Consider the following 21921-nt stretch of genomic DNA (forward strand, 5'->3'; position numbering starts at 1 on the left):
GGTGCAGCCCTTTCAGAATATTCACGTTAAACACAGTTTGGACAACGGGTTTTGGTTCAGACAGGTGACCGGATGCTTTTGTGACTTTTTTCTTTCTTTCTCCTCTTCATCGCACTCATCTGTTAGGTTAGCAGGAGGTCAGTAGTGTGCTTCTTCTTGACCGGTTGCACACCAGAAATCCCCACATTTGCGTGCAGCTCGCAGCGGAGGGCCAGGCGAGCCGAGGAGCCTCTGCTGAGGAGCCTCTGCTGGGCCGTCTCATGGTCTAAAATTAAAGCTGTCCCAGCCTTAAAAGGTCCTGACGGGGTCTTGAGCATTCTGCCGAGTGGCAGCATTATTTTAGCTCAGTGGACTCCCGTCCTGTCCACTGCCCCTCACCCTGCTGCTTTCCCCGGATCTGAACTTGCTTTAGCTCTTTTTTTGGAATAGGACACCCTTTCTCTCATTTTCGACGACTGTGGATTGGTGGATTCTTAGTCGAGGTGAGTGATATGTATATTTATTTATTAACAAGTATGTCTCTAAGTCTGAGGAATTGTTTGTCATTTGGTCCTATTTTAAAATTCTGAATCTGTAAGGCCCGAGGCCTTCTTTTAACCTTTTTACTGCTATTATTTGTTTTAATAATGTGATTTAATCCAGATATTTTGTATTCCATTGTACTAACCAGGTTTTGGTCATTTATAACTACTTTGTCCATTGCGGTTTAGACTGCATGTGTCATTGAAGTGAAATGTAATCCTGAACGTATTGCTAAACCTTTCCATTAACATTCACTTAACTTTACATGTTGTCATGGCTCAGATCTTCTCTTTGAGCCCTCTGTGCCTTCACTTACAGTCTAGTTTACTTTTTGTACCTCTTTATAACTCACATCAAGGACACAAGTATATTGTCATAAACAGCAGATCTTACTGGATTGAGTTGACATGACGACGATGCCCAGTGTGAGCTGCTCATGTTTTCAAACTGTATAACTTGAGCAGCATAGAGTCAAACTTATTGGTCTATTGGTGGATCCCCAGAAAATGTACCCGCAAACATTTTTGATAATTAAATTAAGTTATATTTCCAGACATTTCCCTTTTAAAATGTGAATATGTGTTTGTTCTTCAAGACAACTGGATACCTTTTGGGCCTTTTGGTTCGATCAAAACAAGCAGTTTGAATATCTCAACTCTGGCTTCTAGAAAGTGTGGGGTGCATTTCTTTTACTACTAATAAACCAAACAACTATTAAATTCATCAACAAAATAATCAACAGCTTTAATACCTAACAGAGTGGGATATCCTTTTGGATTGTATGTGTATTACGTGTATCTCTAACTATAGATTAAAGCCTTAAATTAAGTAGATCTTAACCAACGCTTTAACCGCTCACTCAGAAGAGAAATATCAACACCATCTTAACAACTTTACCATCACTTCATCACCTCTAATACCTTTAATCACCATCTCCTGGCTTAAACTAACCCCCAAAAATACAGAAATCAATTTGTAATGATAACAATGAGATTAATTTACAGAGCTGGTTAAGTAAAACGAACAGTCAACATATAAGTTGGCGGAGTGACCCTCAGGATGTCAGGATCATTACAAGTGACGCAGAAGCTGCAGCATCAGCAGCATCAGCATCATCATCATCAGCATCACTATGAGAGCAGCTGTCACCTGAGCACCAAGTCGTCTGTTAAGCAACAGTCGTTCTCTACATACAAGACCACCAGCCGTCGGTAAGAGGATGGGAGTGACGCAGGTGAAAGATCCCAAATACTCATGAGATGGTTGATATTTGAAAACTATAACACAATAAATAAAATGGGGGTGCGTTTAAAGCAACCTGCCGCTTCCATAACTTTGGCAGAGGTGAACGCATTCAAGCAGACTTGTTTCAAATATTCAACACTGAGCTTTGGCATCTGAAGAGAAAAGAAGAAGAAGAAAAAACACAAAGCTCAAAGTGTGTTTTGATGTCGAGCTGACTCTCAACTTGTCTCATACAGTTGATGTTTTACTTTTCATTCTGTCGGGTTTTCTATTTTTACGAGACCACATATTGTTCTCCTCGAGTCTGTTGCTGAACGACCCACTTTAAAGTTTTTTGGGGGAGAAATTGCAGTCAACTCCCACGTCTGTATATCCATCAAAGCTCTGTTAATTGTGTTCCTACAAAGCTTAGAGCAAGTCACTTCATTGGCCAAATAACTGAATAAACTATTTCACAACTATGCATTTTTATTGTTCCAGGCTTAAACCAGCTCAAAACTTGTGAGTTTTGCTTTAAAAACTTGCGTCAATTCAGGTTTTTAGGGACTCAAGTTTGAAGTAAGTCAAATGTCAAAGTGGTGATGGCTGAAGTGTCTAATTTAGTCTCAACTTATTAAATATTAAATTCTACATAGCAATAGTATTGTGCTCATATTGGACAGAAAGAGCACAATTCTGTTTATTAACTTTAATCTTCGAACAGTCTGAAGCTAATTAGCAGCTGTATTAAAATACAGTAATCCAAATCCCAGTGAATGCGCAAAGACAATAACAATTAAAGAAATAGAGCCGAAACAATTAGTCAGTCAAAGATTTGTAAAAAAAAATTATGCTATTGAATTAGATATCTTTGGTTTTTGGACTGTTGATTGGATTAAATGAGTAATTTGAAGACGTCCTCATGGTAAATGCACCATGCATTTGCACTGCTTTAGCATTCTTTTTCGTAGTTAATCAGATAAATAAATAATGAATATAATTGCTACATGTAGATTTATTTACACTTCCAATCTTAATTTTATATTTTTGGTCTGCTGCAGGAAGAAACATGCAAAACCAAGTAAATAATAGAGTTATTAAAACCTTTCTAACTGGTGAATCATATTTACTCTATTCACAAATGTGGTGTGATCAAAGTAAAGTCAAGGATAAGTGTGACTCTTTCAAACACAGCACCTTTTAGATGAACTAGTCTCTGGTGTTAACATGTAATATGTCAGAGTCTCTTTGTCCTTCAAGCTGCAGAGCTCAGTGTTCATGCGGGAACCACGAGAGCTTTGTAGACGGGAGTCGGGGAATGTCAGCTGTAGTGAATGGCTGCCAGATATATTCAGGGCCAGTCGAGCTATTTCTGTAGGCAGGACATGAGACGTTGCCATTAGGCCGACTGTAAAGACGTCATGAAACTGCAAACGGCCTCACTTAAAAGTTAATAACTCTTGGAAGACTTTGTCTTAGTCATAATCCTGGACCAGGATCCACATTTACGAGTCAATTTGATGAGTCAATGTTCTTCCCTTTTAAATATGTGTCTCACTAGTACACCTTGTTTCGGTGAGAAAGTTTCCAATTGGCACTTGAACTCTTTAAATCATAAGATTGACTTCATCTCCTCAGACTGCTTTTATCAGCAGTGCAACTTTTCATACCTTTTGACTTTCTAATACTCCCAACAAGGACTACAGTTCAACACACCTGGTGATTCATCAGTTTCTGAATAACTTTTTGACACCGCAGAGATCCTTAATGAGACTCTCTCCATCTGCCTCCCCGGTAGGAATAGAGTTCATCAAAGCCACCTCATGCCACGACTCCTCGAGGCCCATTGGATAAACTAGGGCATATTTGGGAGAGATTATGAATGAAAGCAGAGCTTTGAAATGAAACTTTCCGCCCTGCTGCATATCTACCAGCTCCGGCTCCACTTATAAACCAAGCTGACAATAGAGAGGCCTGAGAGGCTGATGGGTAAATGAGTCAGAGCGTAATATGGGTCAGCGTCCTCGAGGAGGGACAGAAATACATCTTCCATTTCTGAGGTGACTTCTACTGCCATGCATACTGTCTTGTGATCAGAACACAGTCAGTGAGACCGGGAGCACTTCTCTGTTTACATGGCAAGAGTTGATTTCATAAATAAAGTGAGTTACAGGAACTTATATTCAATCAGAATTTAACACTGGCATCATTTTAAATGTCCCAACAAATTTTAATGAAATGCATCGGTCCCATCTTTGAAAATGTGTTACAAATATATTGTTTTTGAAAGGCAGCTGGGTATTACAGTTTGAAGAAGATGTTAATTAAACAAGAACAAAGAGTATATTTCATTAGGGACTGTTTTTAACTGCAGATTAATACATTAGTATTATAGCGGCATAACTGTCTGTGTAACATTAACTCAAAATAAAGCCCAGTGTCCGTGTTCATGGCATTGATGAAACGTGTCACCCAGGGGACAACAGTGGATGTCTGTAGTGCATAGGTGTAAGCTATATCAGACTTTGGGTTTACAGATAATAGTAATAGTAGGATTCATTCATTGATGGCAATCATATGATTTAATAATACCATAAAACACAGAGTATTATTAGCCTTATCCTTTAACCCTTGTGTTGCCTTAGGGTCAATTTGACCCGAATCAATATTACACCCTCCTGCCGCCTTAGGGTTAATTCAATGTTTAATGTCGGTGTTCTTTCGGTAGTCAACAAACAAACATAAAGTGCCTCACACTTAATCTTGGAAAACAATATTAATTCTAATAATTTTCTGGAGGTTTTAATTGCTGGCGTCAAATTGAACCCAAAGGGTAAAATATGTTAGTAAATATAAAGGTAACACGAGGGTGAAACATTGAATCGGGTCAAAATGACCCTAAGGCGGCGGGAGGGTGTAATATTTAATCGGGTCAAAATGACCCTAAGGCAACTTGAGGGTTAAGACACAATGTGGCTTTTATGTAGGACATATTATTATCTTACCACATATACTGTTGTAGTGTGTCTTATCCTGTACAGTTTGTTATTGTTTTATGTTTGTTGTGGTCTGTCAAGGGACTACAGATGCCAATTAGCTGTATCTAGAATTTGTTACAGTGCATTAAAATGGTGACATTTATGTTTTAACTCTACATGGGCTCTTTTAAATAATGCACAAAAACTATTTTTTTTAACATAGTACACCATTAACCATTTGGAAATATCTTATAATGTAAGTCGGTGTTTGTCGTGCAAGTGACTGTTGTCTCTCACCTCCAAGCCAGAAGACCACTGTTGAGACCGAGAAGGGGCACGCGGTGCTGAAACTGAGCCCCCTACCCACCAGAGCCAAACGCACCTACCTGGCGATGGACACGGACAAGGAAGTTATCGGCTACGTCATTCCCGTATTTAGAGCCAAGTGAGTGAGGACGCTGCAAAACACTATATATATATGATATGATGTGGCACTTGAGAGACACTTACTTCTGGTGTTTTTGTAGTTTGGCTTTCTTGAAGAAATGTTACTGTCTTTATTCTTGTTGTTCTGAGTGTGTACTCATGGTTGATCTACTTATTATAAGTCACTTTGGATAAAAGCATCTGCTAAATGACATGTAATGTAATCAACACCACTGGGACCAAGCAGTGACCATCTACATTTTTATTGTGGTTATTGACACGAAATGAAGACGTTCATCCAATCTCACTGCACGTGTGAGCTGCTCTCACATGCTGGCGGGTTTGTTTTTGTGCACCAGTCATGAGGTTGTTCGTGGTCTGATGGAGGCCCGGGAGGAGGAGGTCACGGAGGAGGGCATTAACTACGTGGCCATGAGGAACCTGTTTGTCAGGGAGGCCAGTGAGGTTGTGGACGTTAAAGTGGAGAAGAGAACCAGAACCACGTTTATCAGGCAATTTGCCGGACATCTGGAGTTTAACAAGACGGTAAAGCCTTCTCGTTTCTTTGTGTATTTGCAATAACTACGTTGCGTCCATTCCCCAAACAATCCGGTCTCTCTCGTGAGCTTTATATGACACTCTGGCTCCACTCTCTTGCTGTAGTTGGAGGAATGGACAGAGTTTCGTAAGAAGATGAACCCAGACAACCTGACGCACCTTCCAGAGTTCATCATCAAGCCCCGCGGGCAGACCGTCTGGGAGGGCAAGACGGTCAAGCTGCACTGCACTGTGGCCGGATGGCCGAGACCCAGGATGGCCTGGTGAGATACGCTCCCGGTGCACTGACCCCTACTTCTCTGAGTCACAAGAAAAAAGAGGCTGATGAGAGGCCATCAGTCATGTGTGTTTCCATCCAAAGCTCTCGTCATCGGCCAAATCTATTTTCCGCCGTCGCGACGTGAACACACACACACACACACACACACACACACACACAACACACACACACACACACACACACACACACACACACACACACACACACACACACACACGCACATTCCTCTGTAATGACACGGCGATGAAAAACAGCAGTAAAAAGAAGCGGGATTTCTTTCTTGTGTCTTCAAGGTACAAAAACAATGTGCTCATCGATGCCAAGGCCCACCCTGACAAGTACACAGTCGAGAGCACTTTCAACATGCACTCCCTGGAGATCAAGAAGTAGGTAATCATGAAGCTCGCATGGCTCGGCGTCCGTTAGATTCAATGAGATGCACATTTCCCAAAACTGAATATTTCATGTTGTAAATGATCTGACGAGTGATACATTCAGCTCGTCTTCCACGTTTTTACCTTCAGCTGTGATTTCATCGACACCGCTCAGTACCACGCCTCCGCCCTCAACGTCAAAGGGGAAGTTTCTTCTGTGGCTACTATCGTTGTCAAAAGTAGGTAACTGTTTCCTCCCGTCTGTCTTCTCTGCAGCTGCTGCCCCCCCCCCACCCCCCCACGTGCCCACATGAAAAATGTGCCCACAGTGTATCGTGTTTTACTTTTGTCAAATGTGTGTCACTGAAGTCTCTCGTTACGGATACGAGATTGATGAATGATATATTTCTCCGCAGGGTTCCAGGAGGGCGAGGAAGCGGGCCCGCTCGATCCGAAACCACGTGAGTCCACGTTCACTGATCAACATGTCAATACAAAACAATCAATACATGTGAAGTGTCCAAAAGATTGCTCGTAGTTCCAAACGTGTTTATTGTATGTTTTGTTGTTGTTGCGAACAAGCGATACAATTCCACTGTTAACCACCTGCTCAACTTCAAATAGCAAACGTGTGAAGTTAGCTGCACACAGTTTAGCATTTAAAGCTACAGAGACAGATTTTTTTCCACTTAGGAGACCAAAACAAAGCTAAAAAGAGAGTACATGTTGGATTTGCATTCATCAGGGGGACAAAAACCCAGCTTCAAGCAAATGATTACTTCCGCTGGATATGTAAAACAAAACAAAAACACGTCAATGTTGTGTTCCAAAAAGTACATGAATGCAGGTTTAATGTTTTATTATCAGTGTTCTTAACTTCTATATTTTTCCTCCGCAGATGGTTTCTGCGCCGAGCACGGCGTCACCTTTAAAACAGCCATCATTGACAAATTCGAAGTGGCCTTTGGCAACGAAGGCGAGACGATGAGTCTGGGCTGCACTGTCATCGTTTTTCCCACCGTGAAGAAATATCAGCCGGAGGTCGTGTGGTCCAGAAACTGTAAGTAGACAAAGAATAAGGGAAATGGTGTTTGACCTGTTTTAACGAATCCACTCTTAGTATCCAGTCACACGTCTTTTGTGCTTGACGTCTCCCATCAGCCGTCCCCCTGAAGCCCTCTAAATGGGTGCGCACCCACTGGTCCGGGGACCGAGCCACCCTCACACTCACCCACCTCAACAAGGAAGACGAGGGCTTGTACACCCTGCGCGTCAACACCAAATCTGGCTTTGATAGCTACTCTGCTTACGTGTTCGTCAGAGGTAAGGTGCCTGATCCATATTTCAACTCACATTTAAAATGAATTTAAACTATGGTGCCACTTACCCTAAAGTGCTGATGTATGCCGTTTTGAACAATAGCATTATGTGCAAGGTAAAGCAACGTATTTCACGTCATCACACACACACAGACCGGGTCGGGAACCATTTCATTCTGCTGCGTCTTTAAGTGACATAACTTTATGATGTGTTTGGTTTCCTTTAAGGAATGCTTCTATATGCTTACTGTATGTAGTTTTTTTTATTTTTTGCATGTCAGAAAAGTCCATCTGAAAAGATAATTGGGATTTTTTAGAATCCCCATTTAATGTTACCAGGATATAAGCTATTATTTCATACTGCTGCCATACACTGTAGAGGCGTAAGTAGGTCAGAAAATGGAAGCTGAGTATGTAATGGAGATCATCCTGATTTAGAAACGGCACTAGTCACACAAGTGTGTGTGTGTGTGTGTGTGTGTGTGTGTCCTGATGTGCCAGATTTCGAGGTGGAGGTGGAGGGGGTTCCCGTGGCCCCTCTGGATGTGCGCTGTCATGATGCCAACAAGGACTATGTGGTGGTCACCTGGAAGCAGCCAGCGGTGGAGGGCAGCAGCTCCATCCTGGGATACTACATCGACAGGTTGGAAACTGTCTGCCAGAGACATTATGAGACAGATTCATGGGATTACTTTGGCCATGAGACACGCCTACATGCAGATACTGTTTAAAAAAAAATTCCGGCCCAACGTGCATACCGACCTGTTTCTAGTAGCTGTCACTCGGTCCCTGTGAACTACGATGATGCTCGTGGTGTTCACAAGTCTATCATAACCTGTTTTCTGTGCAGGTGCGAGGTGGGCACTCACCACTGGGCTCAGTGTAATGACGTCCCGGTGAAGTACGCCCGCTTCCCCGTCACCGGGCTGGTGGAGGGGCGCTCTTATACCTTCAGGGTGCGGGCTTTGAACCAGGCAGGAGTCAGCCGTCCATCCCGTGTCTCCGAGGCCGTGGTTGCCATGGATCCCACCGACAGAGCCCGCCTCAGAGGCGAGAGACACGCCGGGGTCCTGCCGACACACTGCAACACACAACAACTGGCCTTGTTTCAAATATATATCGATATATTTATTTATTTATTTTCTCAACAGCCGGCCCCTCAGCTCCTTGGACTGGGATGATCAAGTTCACAGAGGAGGATCCCACTGGTACGACAGTTTTAAACTGGTATTTCAATGACACATGAAAACTAAATAGTGTCATAACGTTAGACATGTGACACATAATTGTTTACTGCCTTATCGGGCTTGGCTTTGAATGAGAGCTGATCTAGTTCACTGAGTGTCTAAATAGATATTTACTAACCTAAATGAAATATTGTTCAGGCAAAGTTCTTTACATGATTGAACATTGAACACTGTTTAATTTAAAAGTTTGGCACATGGGTTTTGTAGATAAACTTAATATTCCTGTAAATGAGCTTGTTTTTGGGATCAGTATGATGTGGTTTTTTTGAGTGCCAAACAGCCCAAGCGACTTTAAGCTCAGTCCCTTGTTTGAAGCGACTTCCTCTCGACTCCTCAGGGGGAATCGTCCCCGGAGAACCTTCTGACGTTGCGGTTACTGAGGCCACCAAGAGCTACGTGGTGCTCGCCTGGAAGCCCCCGGTCCAGAGGGGTCATGAAGGAGTCATGTATTACATTGAGAAGGTGAGTAGAAAAGGTCGACACATGCAACCAGGAGCCACAAGCCCAAATAGCGTGGCAATCACTGCCCTGATGCATCAGTAGGGGCTATTTCATTGGTTTCATTTAATTTAATTATTGTGGGAGGTGGGAGAGTTTTTTTTAGTTTTTTTAAACTGGCCATCTGTCCTCCACAGTGCATCTCAGGGACGGACACCTGGCAGAGAGTGAACACCGGCATGCCGGTGAAGTCTCCCCGCTTCGCCCTGTTTGACCTGGAGGAGAGTAAATCCTACAGCTTCCGCGTGCGCTGCTGCAACTCCGCTGGCGTGGGCGAGGCCTCCGTATCCACGGGAGAGATCATGGTCGGAGATAAATTGGGTGAGCTGGCGAGACTTGCATCTGTATTATGTCTTAACCCTTGTGTTGCCTTAGGGTCATTTTGACCCGAATCAATATTACACCCTCCCCCCGCCCTAGGATTAATTTGACCCCATTCAATGTTTAATGTCGGTGTTCTTTCGGTAGTCAACAAACAAACATAAAGTGCCTCACACTTAAACTTGGAAAACAATATTACGGTAATTCTAATAATTTTCTGGAGGTTTTAATTGCTGGCGTCAAATTGAACCCAAAGGGTAAAATATGTTAGTAAATCTAAAGGTAACAGGAGGGTGAAACATTGAATCGGGTCAAAATGACCCAAAGGCGGGGGGAGGGTGTAATATTGATTCGGGTCAAAATGACCCTAAGGCAACACAAGGGTTAAGGTGTTTCAGTTTATGATGTCACAGATTCATCGTCCAGCCGCATCTCCTCATCAGAGACTGCTGGTCCCTCCTGTATTACGTCTGATCTTAATCCATGAGGTCCCTCAATGTGCTCACTGTACTTAGTCTTACTTTCTCTCTTTCTTCCATTTATTTCATTCAAACTTCTTTCTGAACAGACCTGCCCTCTGTGCCGGGCAATCCAGTGGCCATCAGGAACACCGGCACCTCGGTGGTGGTCCTGTGGGGGGCCTCGAAGGAGGTCAAACACCTGGTCGGCTACTATATCGAATACAGTGTGGTGGGAACCGAAGAGTGGATGCCTTGCAACAACAAACCTGTCAAGCAGACCAGGTATGTAACATTCTGGTTTCATGAATTCAACGCTTAAAAAAACAAATGTTATTCAAAAATACACTCACAATTTACTCATGGTTGCAGCAAACCAGAAATGTATTTAAACATTTATTGTTGCTGCTCCATTGGTTGAAATACATGATGAATTGTATTGGTTTTCAAATGTGATAACGTCCATGAAGTACTGGTTAAATAATGAATAATAATAGTGATAACAATAATAATGATGAATGTCTCTGACTTATTCTTTCGAAATTAGGAATTAGCAAAATTCAATAAATGTATTTTTCCATATTGATTGTAGTTTAATGTAAAGCCTTTGTATAACACCATTTATATTGTAGTGGTGTTAAGATTGCAACTGCTCAGGAGAGACATTTTTGACGTTTTATAATTTTTATTTGGATCAGTTTGTCTTTGTTCATTCACATTTTGTCAACGGTGCAAGTTATTATTATTCAAATGTTGGAAGTTCAACCATAGCTCTAAAATAAACTATGTAGTAAAATAAAAATGTCCCCATTTAGACCCATTAAAACCAACCTTTACAATACAGCGTAAAATCACACCGTCTATTATATCGGGCCAATAATTAAAAAAAATACCAATGCATCAAAATCAATGTTGTAGCTAATCATTGACATATCCCAGACTGAAAACAATCACCCTCGGATGTAGTCTATCGTAGATAATCCAAAACAAACTGGCATATGAATGACTTTTTGCCAGTAACGATCATGACGGAAGTTGAATAGAATATGTATTACCGGAGTAATTTCATGGCAGTTTTTTGACACATAAATTGTTGTCCTCTAAGGACATCCATAGCAACTTTTTAAAGTGAGGCTGTGAGCTCCTATTATTTATTGTGTGAAGATAATATGACTCTTTACACTTTCAGGTTTGTGTGCCACGGCCTGACCTCCGGGTCAAACTGCGTGTTTCGGGTCAAAGCGGTCAACGCCGCTGGATACAGCCACAGCTCCTCCAATTCTGATGCCGTGGTTGTGCAGGCGGCCATCTGTGAGTGTCCTCTCAACTCATCTCCGTTATTCACTTTGCCCCCGGCAGCCGAGCTCTACTCGCTCCGTCTGCTCCTTCCTCCCAGCTATTTTTAAACATGTATCTACCCGGTGGAATGATCCCTGAGAATGTCCACTCGTATTCACTTCAACACACTCACGCACACGACCTGCAGCCCTCTGCTGAGAACCTCTTAACTCCATCTTTGTTCATAACTTTCATCACCCGTTTTCCTTTTTCCGAACCAGGAAAAGGTGTCTCCGTTATTCTCAGTTACTTTACAAATATAATGTAAGATTATCTTCTGAGCTTCCAAAATATCTTCTCTATTTCCTGTATATCTAGAGTTTAATGAATGCCGGTGGTGTTTATATGTGCCACCTGCACACCTGGTTGATACATCTGCATGAGCCTGCCTCCCATACGCATCACTAACCCTGGTTTTGTCAGTTTGCTGTTCCTCATCCCTTCAATCAGAGTGACCAAGTTAAAGACAACAGTAGATATTGCTTTACGATGCTTTAATGCAGGTCTTATTTCTGTTTGGACTTGTTTTTGCTTGAGTTCTGTTTTGCTTTGTGCCAAGGTGAAGGCTAAAGCATTGTGTTCTTAAAGAGCATGAGCCGAATGAGAGACTCGTCGGGCTTTCGGAGTTTTCCCGTAGCGTGAAAGTTGTCCTGCTTCTGGCCTCGAGTGTAAGTACTTTATCCTTTACGATGCCCCTCAAAGAGTGTGTTGCTTGTGTGTCCAAAGCATGACGCATGTTCAACTAATGAGAACTAAGATCTATGCTATATTTGGGTAATGCCAGGACATCTGGATGCGATCAAGTATAGGATTAAATTTTTCATGAAGGGGAAAATAAACAAATAGGTTCTGAATCGCTGAAAATCATCTTCTTGAACACACGTCATCATTTTTTCCTCTTACAATAAATAAAAACGTTTCTTCGCAGCCGTCCCTGGAAAGGCCACTGGTGTGACGATGCTAGAGGCTGTAAAGGACTACATGATGCTGGCCTGGACCCAGCCTGCTAGCAATGGAGGAGCAGATATCAGGGGATACTTTGTGGACTACAGGACCGTGAAGGGAGACGTAGTTGGAAAATGGCACGAGTTGAACCTCAAGGCCGTGACTGCTACCTCCTATAAAGTAAGTTTGCTTATTTCACACACCCGTGAATCAGAATTACAATTTAATTATTGGGCTTTTTTATGAATGAAAGAAACGAAATGTCATCAAGGTTTAAGGTTCAAGGTTTTTTATTTGACATTTGTGCCTAGACCAACAGTCCAGACACATTGGAATTGTTTTGCAGTCAACAGAGGTACAAACACACTATAATAATAATAATAATAATAAGAACAAATATAAAAAACACACTGTACATAAGGTGGTAGAATATACAGTAATTAGTACAGTTTAAAAAAACAGGTTATCAACATAAAAAAGAGAGGGCAGAGGTTAATAAATAGATAAATAGGCTGTTGCTGAGCTGAGTGCTGTTCCTAGCTTGTGAAAAGAAAGAAGGGAAAGGGGAAAGTTATATGGGGATATTGCACATGTTGAGAGGTGGGGGAAGGTGATGTGGGGATATTGCACAGATTGGAATATTGAACATTTTCTCAGATAGTACACATTTTTCAATAGTTCTGTTTTGCCATCAGTCTGACTGGGAAGAAGCTGTTGAATACATGCTTTTTATATGAGTTTATCCACTTGGTGATTCATTTACTTTTGCCAAACCCAAAACAGGTATGTTAATCCTTTCTGATTGTCTGCATTTTGTGTCTTTTAGGCTGAGAACCTGAAGGAGAACGTCTTCTACCAGTTCCAGGTGCACACTATGAACATGGCGGGTGTGAGTAAAGCCTCTCTGGCTACTTCAGCTCTGGAGTGCAAGGAGTGGACCCTTACTGTGGCAGGTATGCGAGACACTATACTCACCAGCACTTTGGGCCAGTAGATATGAGAGAGGAAACAATTAGATGATTATTCAACTGGCAGATTGACAGAAAATTAATTGGCAACTATTGATGATCAATTTATCTTTGAAGCTATTTTTAAGTAAAAATGCCAACGTTTGTAATTCTGGCTTTTCGATTGTTAGGATGTGATTGTTAATTTCAATCAAGAAAATAATTGTCCGATAATCAACATTGAAACTAATTGATAGTTGCAGTAAAACAAGATTATTAGAGACTGGGCTTCAAACAAGTGTTGAAACAATATTCAGATTTGTTAGATGTATCCACAATGCATTTCAGAGACAGTAACAGCCTATTCATGGGATCATAAGTCAAAATGTATAATATACTTCAGAAAAGAATGTAACTTGTAATCCCTTCCAATACATATACCTGCATTTGAAAGAATACATTCAAATACGGTTTTTTTTAACATTTCAAATGTTTGTCTTAAAATATACATAGTTTGTATTCCCTTCTTGAAAAGCTCAGTGTGGTGAGAATCGTTACAGCCTGTTTGAGACCGTCATCTCCATTTGTGCTCCAAGGTCCTCCTGTTGGTCTCCATGGGCTGGAGGTCCGTGACACCTCCGCCGTGGTCCTGTGGGAGCCGCCCGCATTCGACGGCCGCACTCCGGTCAACGGCTACTATTTGGACGTCAAGGAAGCCTCCGCCGGAGAGCAAGGCTGGAAGGCTGCTCACGAAAAGGTCAACAAGATGAAATACATGAAGGTGAGGATGCTGAACCGATTGTTTGATTGGATCTTCCTGAAATGCTTGTTGTTTACCTTTTTAACAACATGCGTGCATCCCCATGTGATATATGGACGTGAAATAAAGAGGACGGCGTTGTTTTTTAACATCGCCTTCGACTCCTCTCGTGCCGATTCAGGTGACGGGGCTGAAGTCGGGTACATCCTACGTCTTCCGTGTGCGTGCTCAGAATCTTGCTGGAGTTGGAAAGCCCTCAGCAGTGTTGGGTCCAATCCTGGCCCAGACTCGCCCTGGTGAGTGTGATTGTTATGTAACTCACACATTCAGCCACTTGGTGTTCCTACGCAGGTCTGGGAAAGTACTGATAGATTAATCAACGTTTTGCATAGCTCCAAGTCGACTGTCGTGTCTTGTGTTTTATTATCTTCTCCTATAATGACTGTTATCGTAAGTTTAACAGCTGAAATCTGTCATGTCATTGGTGCACACACTGAAACCATTTGCTCTTCGTTCCCCAGGCAACAACGAGATTTATGTGGACGTTGATGATGACGGAGTGATCTCTATGATATTTGAGTGCTCCGAGATGAAGGAGGGCTCTGAGTTTGTTTGGTCCAAGAATTACCAGACTATGACAGACACCTCTCGCATGACTATTGTCACTGAACGGGGCAGGTAAGTACCGTTCATGTGCCGCATTCCAGATGCAACGCACAGGGAACACGGTGACTCTCTCGCTCTTGTTCCAGGCAATGTTTTCCTCATACCTTGTCGTCCCCACGTGTCCTCACCTCCAGGTCCAGAGCCATCTTCAACAGTCCCTCCATTGAGGATCTGGGCATCTTCTCCTGTGTGGTCACCAACACTGATGGCCTCTCCTCCAGCTACACACTCACTGAGGAGGGTGAGTCAACCCACACTGTTGGCATCGATCTGATCCTTTGAGCTTGACACTTGACTCACTTGTTATTTGTTTGGGTGAGGCTAGTGCTCAAGGTGTGAGGAGGTCTTGAAGGACCGTGTCTGTTACCCTGCTTTCACAGCTGCATCAAGTTGACCTGTTTCTCTCTGGTGGCTGTGTGTGTTTGTCTGGAAAGTTGCCTCAAATTATTCCGCGAGTTTCTGTTAAAGTTGTGTACAGAGCCCACGGCTGTACTTTACACCTATTAAATACTGTCAGGCTAGTAGGAGAGAAGTTGATGCTGAATGGTTTAGACATTCACTCATTTTGTTGTTGTTGTTGTTGTTGTCGTCGTCACCTGACAGGTCTCAAGCGTCTTCTGGACATCAGCTATGAGCACAAGTTCCCTGGTGAATATCCCACTACATCCCATAAGCTGCTAATAGCTTTTTACATGTCTTTTCACTTATCAAGATGTTAGATTTTATTCATCAAGTGCAGATACAGTTTTTAGATATTGTTGAGGAATTAGAATAACCATCAATGCTCTCTCAGAAATGTTATTCACCGAGCCTTTGTTACTTACATAATTTAAAAAAAATGTTTTATCAGTTATTCCCTTCAAGAGTGAAATGGCCATGGAGCTGCTGGAGAAGGGTCGCGTGCGTTTCTGGACTCAGGTGGAGAAATGCACCGCGGCCTGCCAAGTGGAGTACGCCTTTAATGATGTCCTCATTACTCAGGGAAAGGTGGGAACCGTGACTTGCTTTCATGTCGTCCTGTGAGTCCACTTCGAGATGAAAATTGTCTTCCACAAACTGATCCGTCTGGGTTTGTTTCTACGTTTCTGCTTCCAGAAATACACAATGAACTTCAACAAGTCCACCGGCATCATCGAAATGTTCATGGACTCTTTGGAGGTCATCGATGAGGGAACGTTCACCTTTAACCTGGTGGATGGCAAGGCTAAGGGTACCACCAGTATGGTGCTCATTGGAGATGGTGAGTCCTCAAACGCCATTGTTTTACGTCCATGTTGATGTTGACAGATTTGACATTATATTAGTTTTACCTGGAGTAATGGAATAGACACCCCAAACAACAGATTCCTTTTTGAAGGCTACAAGCTCAACGCCTTCCTCTGTGGGTGTGTTGCATGTGCTGCAGTTAAAATGTGTCTCCATTGAGGGGCAGCAGCGGACCACCGTTCCTTGCTCTCATGTCTGTCAGCTGATTTTCTAATGCACTTCTTGCTCTCCAGAGTTCAGGGAGCTTCAAAAGAAATCTGAGTTTGAGAGGGCAGAATGGGTCAGGAAGCAAGGTACGGGTACTTACTACTTCTTGGCAAAAGTTCAACACCAATTGCACAAGTATGATTCGTAATAATATTTCTTGAACTACCCACAGGTCCTCACTTTGTCGAGTACCTCGGGTTCACTGTTACGACAGAATGTAACGTGCTGTTGAAGTGCACGGTAAGAAAAGTGATTGTAAATAGTTGTATAAAATGAGCATCACGAACGGTTGCGTTTCAGCATCACTTAATCCCATCTCCCTTCTCTCCCTCCACAGATAGGCAATGTCAGACCAGAGACTGAGATCACCTGGTCCAAGGACAACATTGAGATTGCAGAGGATGATGATGACGCAAAGAAAATCGAGAGAAAGGACGGCGAACTGACCTTTAATATCGGAAAGGTCAGCCCATTAGACCGAGGCTGCTCATTGTGTGGAGTCGTGAGCTTTATGAGCAAAGAGCTAAAGGCGTCACTTCCGATGCAGCCGCGCTTATTGTACACCTAGACGTGGTGCTACGCTGCCAACCATCCCTCTCCGACACACAGAATCATAAATGATGAAACACTTTAAAAAATATTCACGCCCCCGAGTCCAGCTGGAGTCGACATATTGACTCTATTTCGGAGCTTTTGCATTTTTTTATTATTATTCTAATATTGTACTTTTTTGATATCATAGACTAATAGGTCATGCTTTTCAACATTTATGCCCATTTATGCCCATATAGTGTTAATATAGTGGGTATATGGTTTATCTGTGTGGTTCATTCATATAAACCTCCTTTTCTAACACTCTATTCAATATAACTCCTTTGGCCAATTTACACAACATTTTCAAACTGAATTTTTATATGGTATTTATGTGGTCTGTCTGTCAATTTCATGGTCAATGCAGTTATATTGATGTTTCAAGGTACCTGTACGATATAAACATCATTCATAAAGAGAGGGTTGGTGTCATTGCATGAGCTCAGGGGAGGTGGCCCGTCCATTGCCACCGCTGTCCATCGCACTTTGCATTAACTGGCTTACCCGTCTTATTCACAGTGCGTTATTAAGCAAGACAAACCGAAAGGAAAAGAAGGAAAAAAGCCAACCGCAGAGGACGTTGCCCCGCCACCAAGACCCAAAGTCTGGACATAAGCTTTGCTGCCATAAGTTCTCTAATTTCCCCGTGTGTCCTCCACATCTCACCATTTCCATGTTTCCCTTTTAACGCCTGCAGCATCCCGGGCAGAAGAAAAGCTTGCCTTTTCTGCCTATTTGGTCTTCTGTGTGGCTGGTCTAATGTTTATTATCTGTCCCAAGAATTCTACTGTATCTGTTCCCCTCTGTTTGATTTAAAATGGAATTCATGGCTGCCTCACGGAAACTAAAATTGCTTTAACTTCAAACTCTAGATCTCCAAGGCGGACACGGGTATTTACCAGGTGGTCCTGAGGGACGACCGAGGCAAAGATAAGAGCATCTTCCATCTGACGGACGCAGGTAAAGACTCCTTCAGGAATGTCTGTGTGTGAAAAAGCGGTGCTGTCGGTCTTGCACAAAGAAAGGTGATTAATTGCTGTTGGCATCCTTTTTTCTAGGATACCAAGCTGTAATGAATGAGCTGTTCAGGGTTATTGGTGAGTCATCAAACGCCACACTTCACGCAGCAATGAAGCCCCGCACAAGAAAAACAGCAGCAGAATATGCACATTTACAGTATTCTTCCACTGCATGAACTATTAAAAGCTAGACTGGAACATTTAACAATGTGAACTATATAAATATGTAATTAATATTAAATAATATACCATGAATCCATACGGTTTCTAATGCATGAAGATCAACTCCTGCCTTTTCATCTTTCCCTCCAGCCAACTCCTCCACTGAGCTCAAAATCATCAGCACTGAACACGGCATCATGCTGTACTCCGAGGTCACGTATTACAACGAGGAACAGCGTGTTGGATGGATGCACAAGTATGTCCAAACAACCTCATTCACTCACCTATTTGAGATCCTTTTTCATCTCCTGTGTCATACACGTGCAATCTGTCATGAAATACACAGGCAGACAATTTTAAAGTGTGTAGCTTAATCGAGCGTGACTAAACTTTCATCCTGAAGTTAATGATATAAATGAAATAGTTCTGTATTTCCACAATGTGAAATAAGTTGACCGGTATTATAAAATAGTTGCCTTGCTTCATTTATTTACTAGGGACAACACAAATTAACACAATGCAAATCGATGCTTATTTCTCCCTATTTTTTTGGGGTAGGTTGATGTTATAAATTCAAATGAAAGAAGACATACAAGAATCAGACAGAACGACATCAACGCATATAAACTGTGAAGAGAACTTAATAAATAAATTAAAAAATCAGACTCATAGACAGTCAGTACTGTACAACACACCACAAAGGACGGACAAGATTTATTGTCACTAAAGAAGTGTGAAGCACAAAATATATCAGGTATCATGTTGTTATCGTTGTTTCTTCCCCTCTCGTGTCTTTCAGCCATGTGATGCTGGGAAAGAAAAGGCTGTTTGTCAAAGACCTTTAAATGTGTGAAACCTCAAAAGGCTGGTTTTACATGTCTGTGACCAATCAGGAAAGTAATTGAGGGAGAATGATTGAATTGAATTTAGTTCTGCTGACTAAAATCGCACAGTAAGAAAGTGATTAAATTAAACAATTTTGACTATAAATGTCAGTCTCAGCCTCACAAACTATATGAAAACAATCCACAGATGGGGACAAAAGCTCACCTACCGCTAGTGACGCAGGCCACATGTGTGAAATCTCTCATTTCGGTATAATACCAGGATGACTGTGCAGACTTTAAGCGTCGACTGCGATTGCTGCTCTGCCCTCTGAATCTTGCATTTCAGTCTCCTTGATAGTTTCAGTAAACAGACCAGCTTAAATGGATCTCCATGTCACCCTTTTCTCCTTTAGAGATACTAAGATGTCCGCCTCAGAGAGAGTTACGTCTGGAGTCACAGGAGAGCAGCTTTGGCTAAAGATCAATGAGCCCACTGAGAAGGACAAAGGCAAATACTCCATGGACATCTTCGATGGCAAGGACGGTGTAAAGAGAACATTTGATCTGACTGGCAAGGGTGAGGCAAACTGTGAAAGTCAAACAAGCAAGATGCTTTTTTTGTGCTAAAAATTCCCATTTACTTTGGCTGTTACCATTAATAATATGTTGATGTTCTTCTGGTGCAGCATGGGGAGAGGCATTTGAAGAATTCCAAAGGCTCAAGTAAGTAAATAAAGTCGTCTGACTCGATGCTTCTGTTGTGTATTTTGAAGAGGATGTTGACTCAAAGAAATACTAAGTAATCACAAACTTAGAATAGACTCTATTTACTTTGTGAGCTCTTTCAGAGGCACTCGAAATACATTGCTTGGAATTGTATGTCTTTTAGAATACAAATGCTTGCAACCTTTCTGCCCTGTGGTATCATTTTTAGATGCTTCTAACAATGTCTGTCTCCATCCTTCCTTCCTTTTGCTTGCTTCTTTCCTTCCTTCCTCCCTTTTGCAGGGCGGCAGCCATCGCAGAGAGAAGTAAGTGTTTTTTTATTCTGGGTCTCTCCCATGAGTCATGATGTAACATTTCTCTGGACGTAGAAGCTATTTCAGTTCTACTATCGTTTTCAACTTGGGTTCAGTGGAATTACACGTATATGAGTGTGTTGGTCATCATCATTTCAAGATCTCATTCGAGGAAAACGGTTTCCCAGGAGATTCAATTATTTAAATGTATTTGCGCAATGTTGGATTGCGTTCACAAAAGGACATTTCCAGCCAGAACTCATTTAAAATATCAATAATGCATACAGTAGAGGTAGAATATGACACAACGTTTTATGAAGGAGGGTTCACCAGTCCAGTCATCGTCTGTTGATCTGATGTTGCCAACAGGCCGATGCTCCACGGGGTTGACTGACTTCACAATTGCTTCTTGTCTTGTTTAGATCGCGCTCGTGTTGTCGGAGGCTTGCCAGACGTGGTTGCGATCCAACAGGGCAAGGTAATTAAATGAGAGATTCAGTGTGTTAATACCCTCCCTGTTCCAACGTCCTCTTTCTTCTTCACTGTCTCATCGATTTGGAGCGTCTCTTTCCTCTGAACTCTGTGTCATCAAGATTCGTACGACACACGTTGAACCCCTGCAATCCCCTCGTTCTCTTTAGTCCCTGAACCTGACCGGCAATGTGTGGGGCGAGCCTGCGCCCGAGGTGAGCTGGACGAAGAACGACAAGACGCTGGTATCTGGCGAGCGCTACACGCTCAAGTACGAGCACGGCAAGTTTGCCAGCATCACAATCGCCTCCGTCACCACGACTGACTCTGGCAAGTACGCCCTCCTGGTCAAGAACAAGTACGGCACAGAGGCCGGCAAGTTCACCGTCAGCGTCTACAACCCGGAGGAGGAGTAGGAGAACAAGGAGGGGAAGAAAGGCTAACAGAAAGGAGAATGCAATGTCATGAAATAAAGCCTGAGAAGGTGGACGACTGGGCTGTCAACAAAGCGTTTTACCCCGGCACATGGCGGTGCACTGAGCAGTTTAAATAAATTATGAACACAACTGCTTCCTCGTGCCTCGTTCATGTGCTGGGATAAAGAGCTTTGGGCATTGCTTATCGAGGAGGAAAACAATGAATGTGAAATAGAGAAGGTAATAGTGTGCTTGGCAGTTAGCTTGACTTGTCTCCCGTCCGAGTTCAGCAGTAAATGTAATGTTGAATTATTAATCTTTGTTTTAGCCAGCAAAGCAAAAACTGTTTTCTTAAACTATTTGCAGTATTACATTTGGAAAGCCTTTTGACCTTTGAAACTAAGTCGAGTTATGTAATGGAAACAAAAAAAAGGGAAAAACAAAACTGAGGTCATGACCGTCCTATCTGCTTGGTATTGTGAGAGATTGGAACATAAACACGTTCGTGGATGTTTCAGATGCTTTGAGGTGTGTCGAGCTCTTGGTGTCTATTTAAATTGGACTGTGCGTGTATGCTATCTGTCGTTGACGTCATGTTTGAAACCATCTGATTAGAACAGCTTGTAGGAGACCGCGATGTTGAGCATAATACTACACATAATTCAAAGTCGTTCGTTTAAGGTTTCAGACACGGCCTCCATCTTGGACAGGCATAACTTGCATGCCTTTGGATATATCTCAACAGAACTCGTCAGACGCCGTCATAGAAATGTGTTCAAAGGGATTGTTGTACATCAAGTACAATAAAATCACGAAAACCAGATAAACTGCCCTGCAGCATTGTTGGTATGTGTGTCTAATTGACAAGTTAACAGACTGTTTCCCCTTCAGGTCACTCCTTGTAATAAAGGTGCACGTGCTTTAAGGTTTCCCTTTTGTCCTTGCGTCATTTTACACCAAACTAAAAGTATTGAGACAAATTAGAGTTACATAAATTCCTGTGGAGCATGCTCAAGGGTTTGGGGGCATGACGAGGGCCTATTAGAAAACAGCTGCTCGAGGGGTGGTATCTCACTTGTTCC

The 21921-nt window shown here is 42.4% G+C and overlaps 1 protein-coding gene across 2 annotated transcripts; it reads left to right on the plus strand.

Annotated features, from left to right (window-relative positions):
* Nucleotides 1-270: 270 nt before the first annotated feature.
* myom1a (myomesin 1a (skelemin)) lies at nt 271-21768 on the plus strand. 2 transcript variants are annotated; one of them, XM_056421857.1, is made up of 38 exons: nt 271-482; nt 1527-1733; nt 5029-5169; nt 5510-5696; nt 5814-5971; nt 6282-6374; nt 6513-6601; nt 6779-6823; nt 7261-7422; nt 7524-7685; nt 8183-8324; nt 8532-8731; nt 8833-8889; nt 9266-9390; nt 9564-9747; nt 10316-10490; nt 11395-11516; nt 12472-12668; nt 13315-13441; nt 14032-14216; nt 14377-14491; nt 14717-14873; nt 14996-15102; nt 15465-15509; nt 15712-15848; nt 15957-16101; nt 16361-16420; nt 16507-16574; nt 16672-16797; nt 17445-17528; nt 17798-17885; nt 17984-18022; nt 18257-18362; nt 19347-19510; nt 19620-19656; nt 19942-19964; nt 20375-20430; nt 20594-21768. In XM_056421857.1, the coding sequence occupies exons 2-38, from the start codon at nt 1582-1584 to the stop codon at nt 20837-20839; spliced, it is 4506 nt and encodes a 1501-aa protein (XP_056277832.1). In that variant the 5' UTR covers nt 271-482; nt 1527-1581; the 3' UTR covers nt 20840-21768. The 2 variants fall into 2 exon arrangements, with proteins under 2 accessions (XP_056277832.1, XP_056277833.1); XM_056421858.1 differs by lacking the exon at nt 17445-17528 and having other exon boundaries at nt 274-482.
* The last annotated feature ends 153 nt before the right edge of the window (nt 21769-21921 follow it).

The sequence above is a fragment of the Pseudoliparis swirei genome, chromosome 8 (assembly GCF_029220125.1).
Source record: "Pseudoliparis swirei isolate HS2019 ecotype Mariana Trench chromosome 8, NWPU_hadal_v1, whole genome shotgun sequence".
Taxonomy (NCBI): domain Eukaryota; kingdom Metazoa; phylum Chordata; class Actinopteri; order Perciformes; family Liparidae; genus Pseudoliparis; species Pseudoliparis swirei.

Excerpts from the sequence above, each read along its gene's own strand:
- myom1a (XM_056421857.1), top strand. The coding sequence starts at position 1,582 with ATGTCAGGATCATTACAAGTGACGCAGAAGCTGCAGCATCAGCAGCAT. Across the intron at positions 8,325-8,531 it reads CTGGGATACTACATCGACAG|GTGCGAGGTGGGCACTCACC; the intron begins GTTGGAAACTGT and ends TTTTCTGTGCAG. Across the intron at positions 14,217-14,376 it reads ACAAGATGAAATACATGAAG|GTGACGGGGCTGAAGTCGGG; the intron begins GTGAGGATGCTG and ends GTGCCGATTCAG.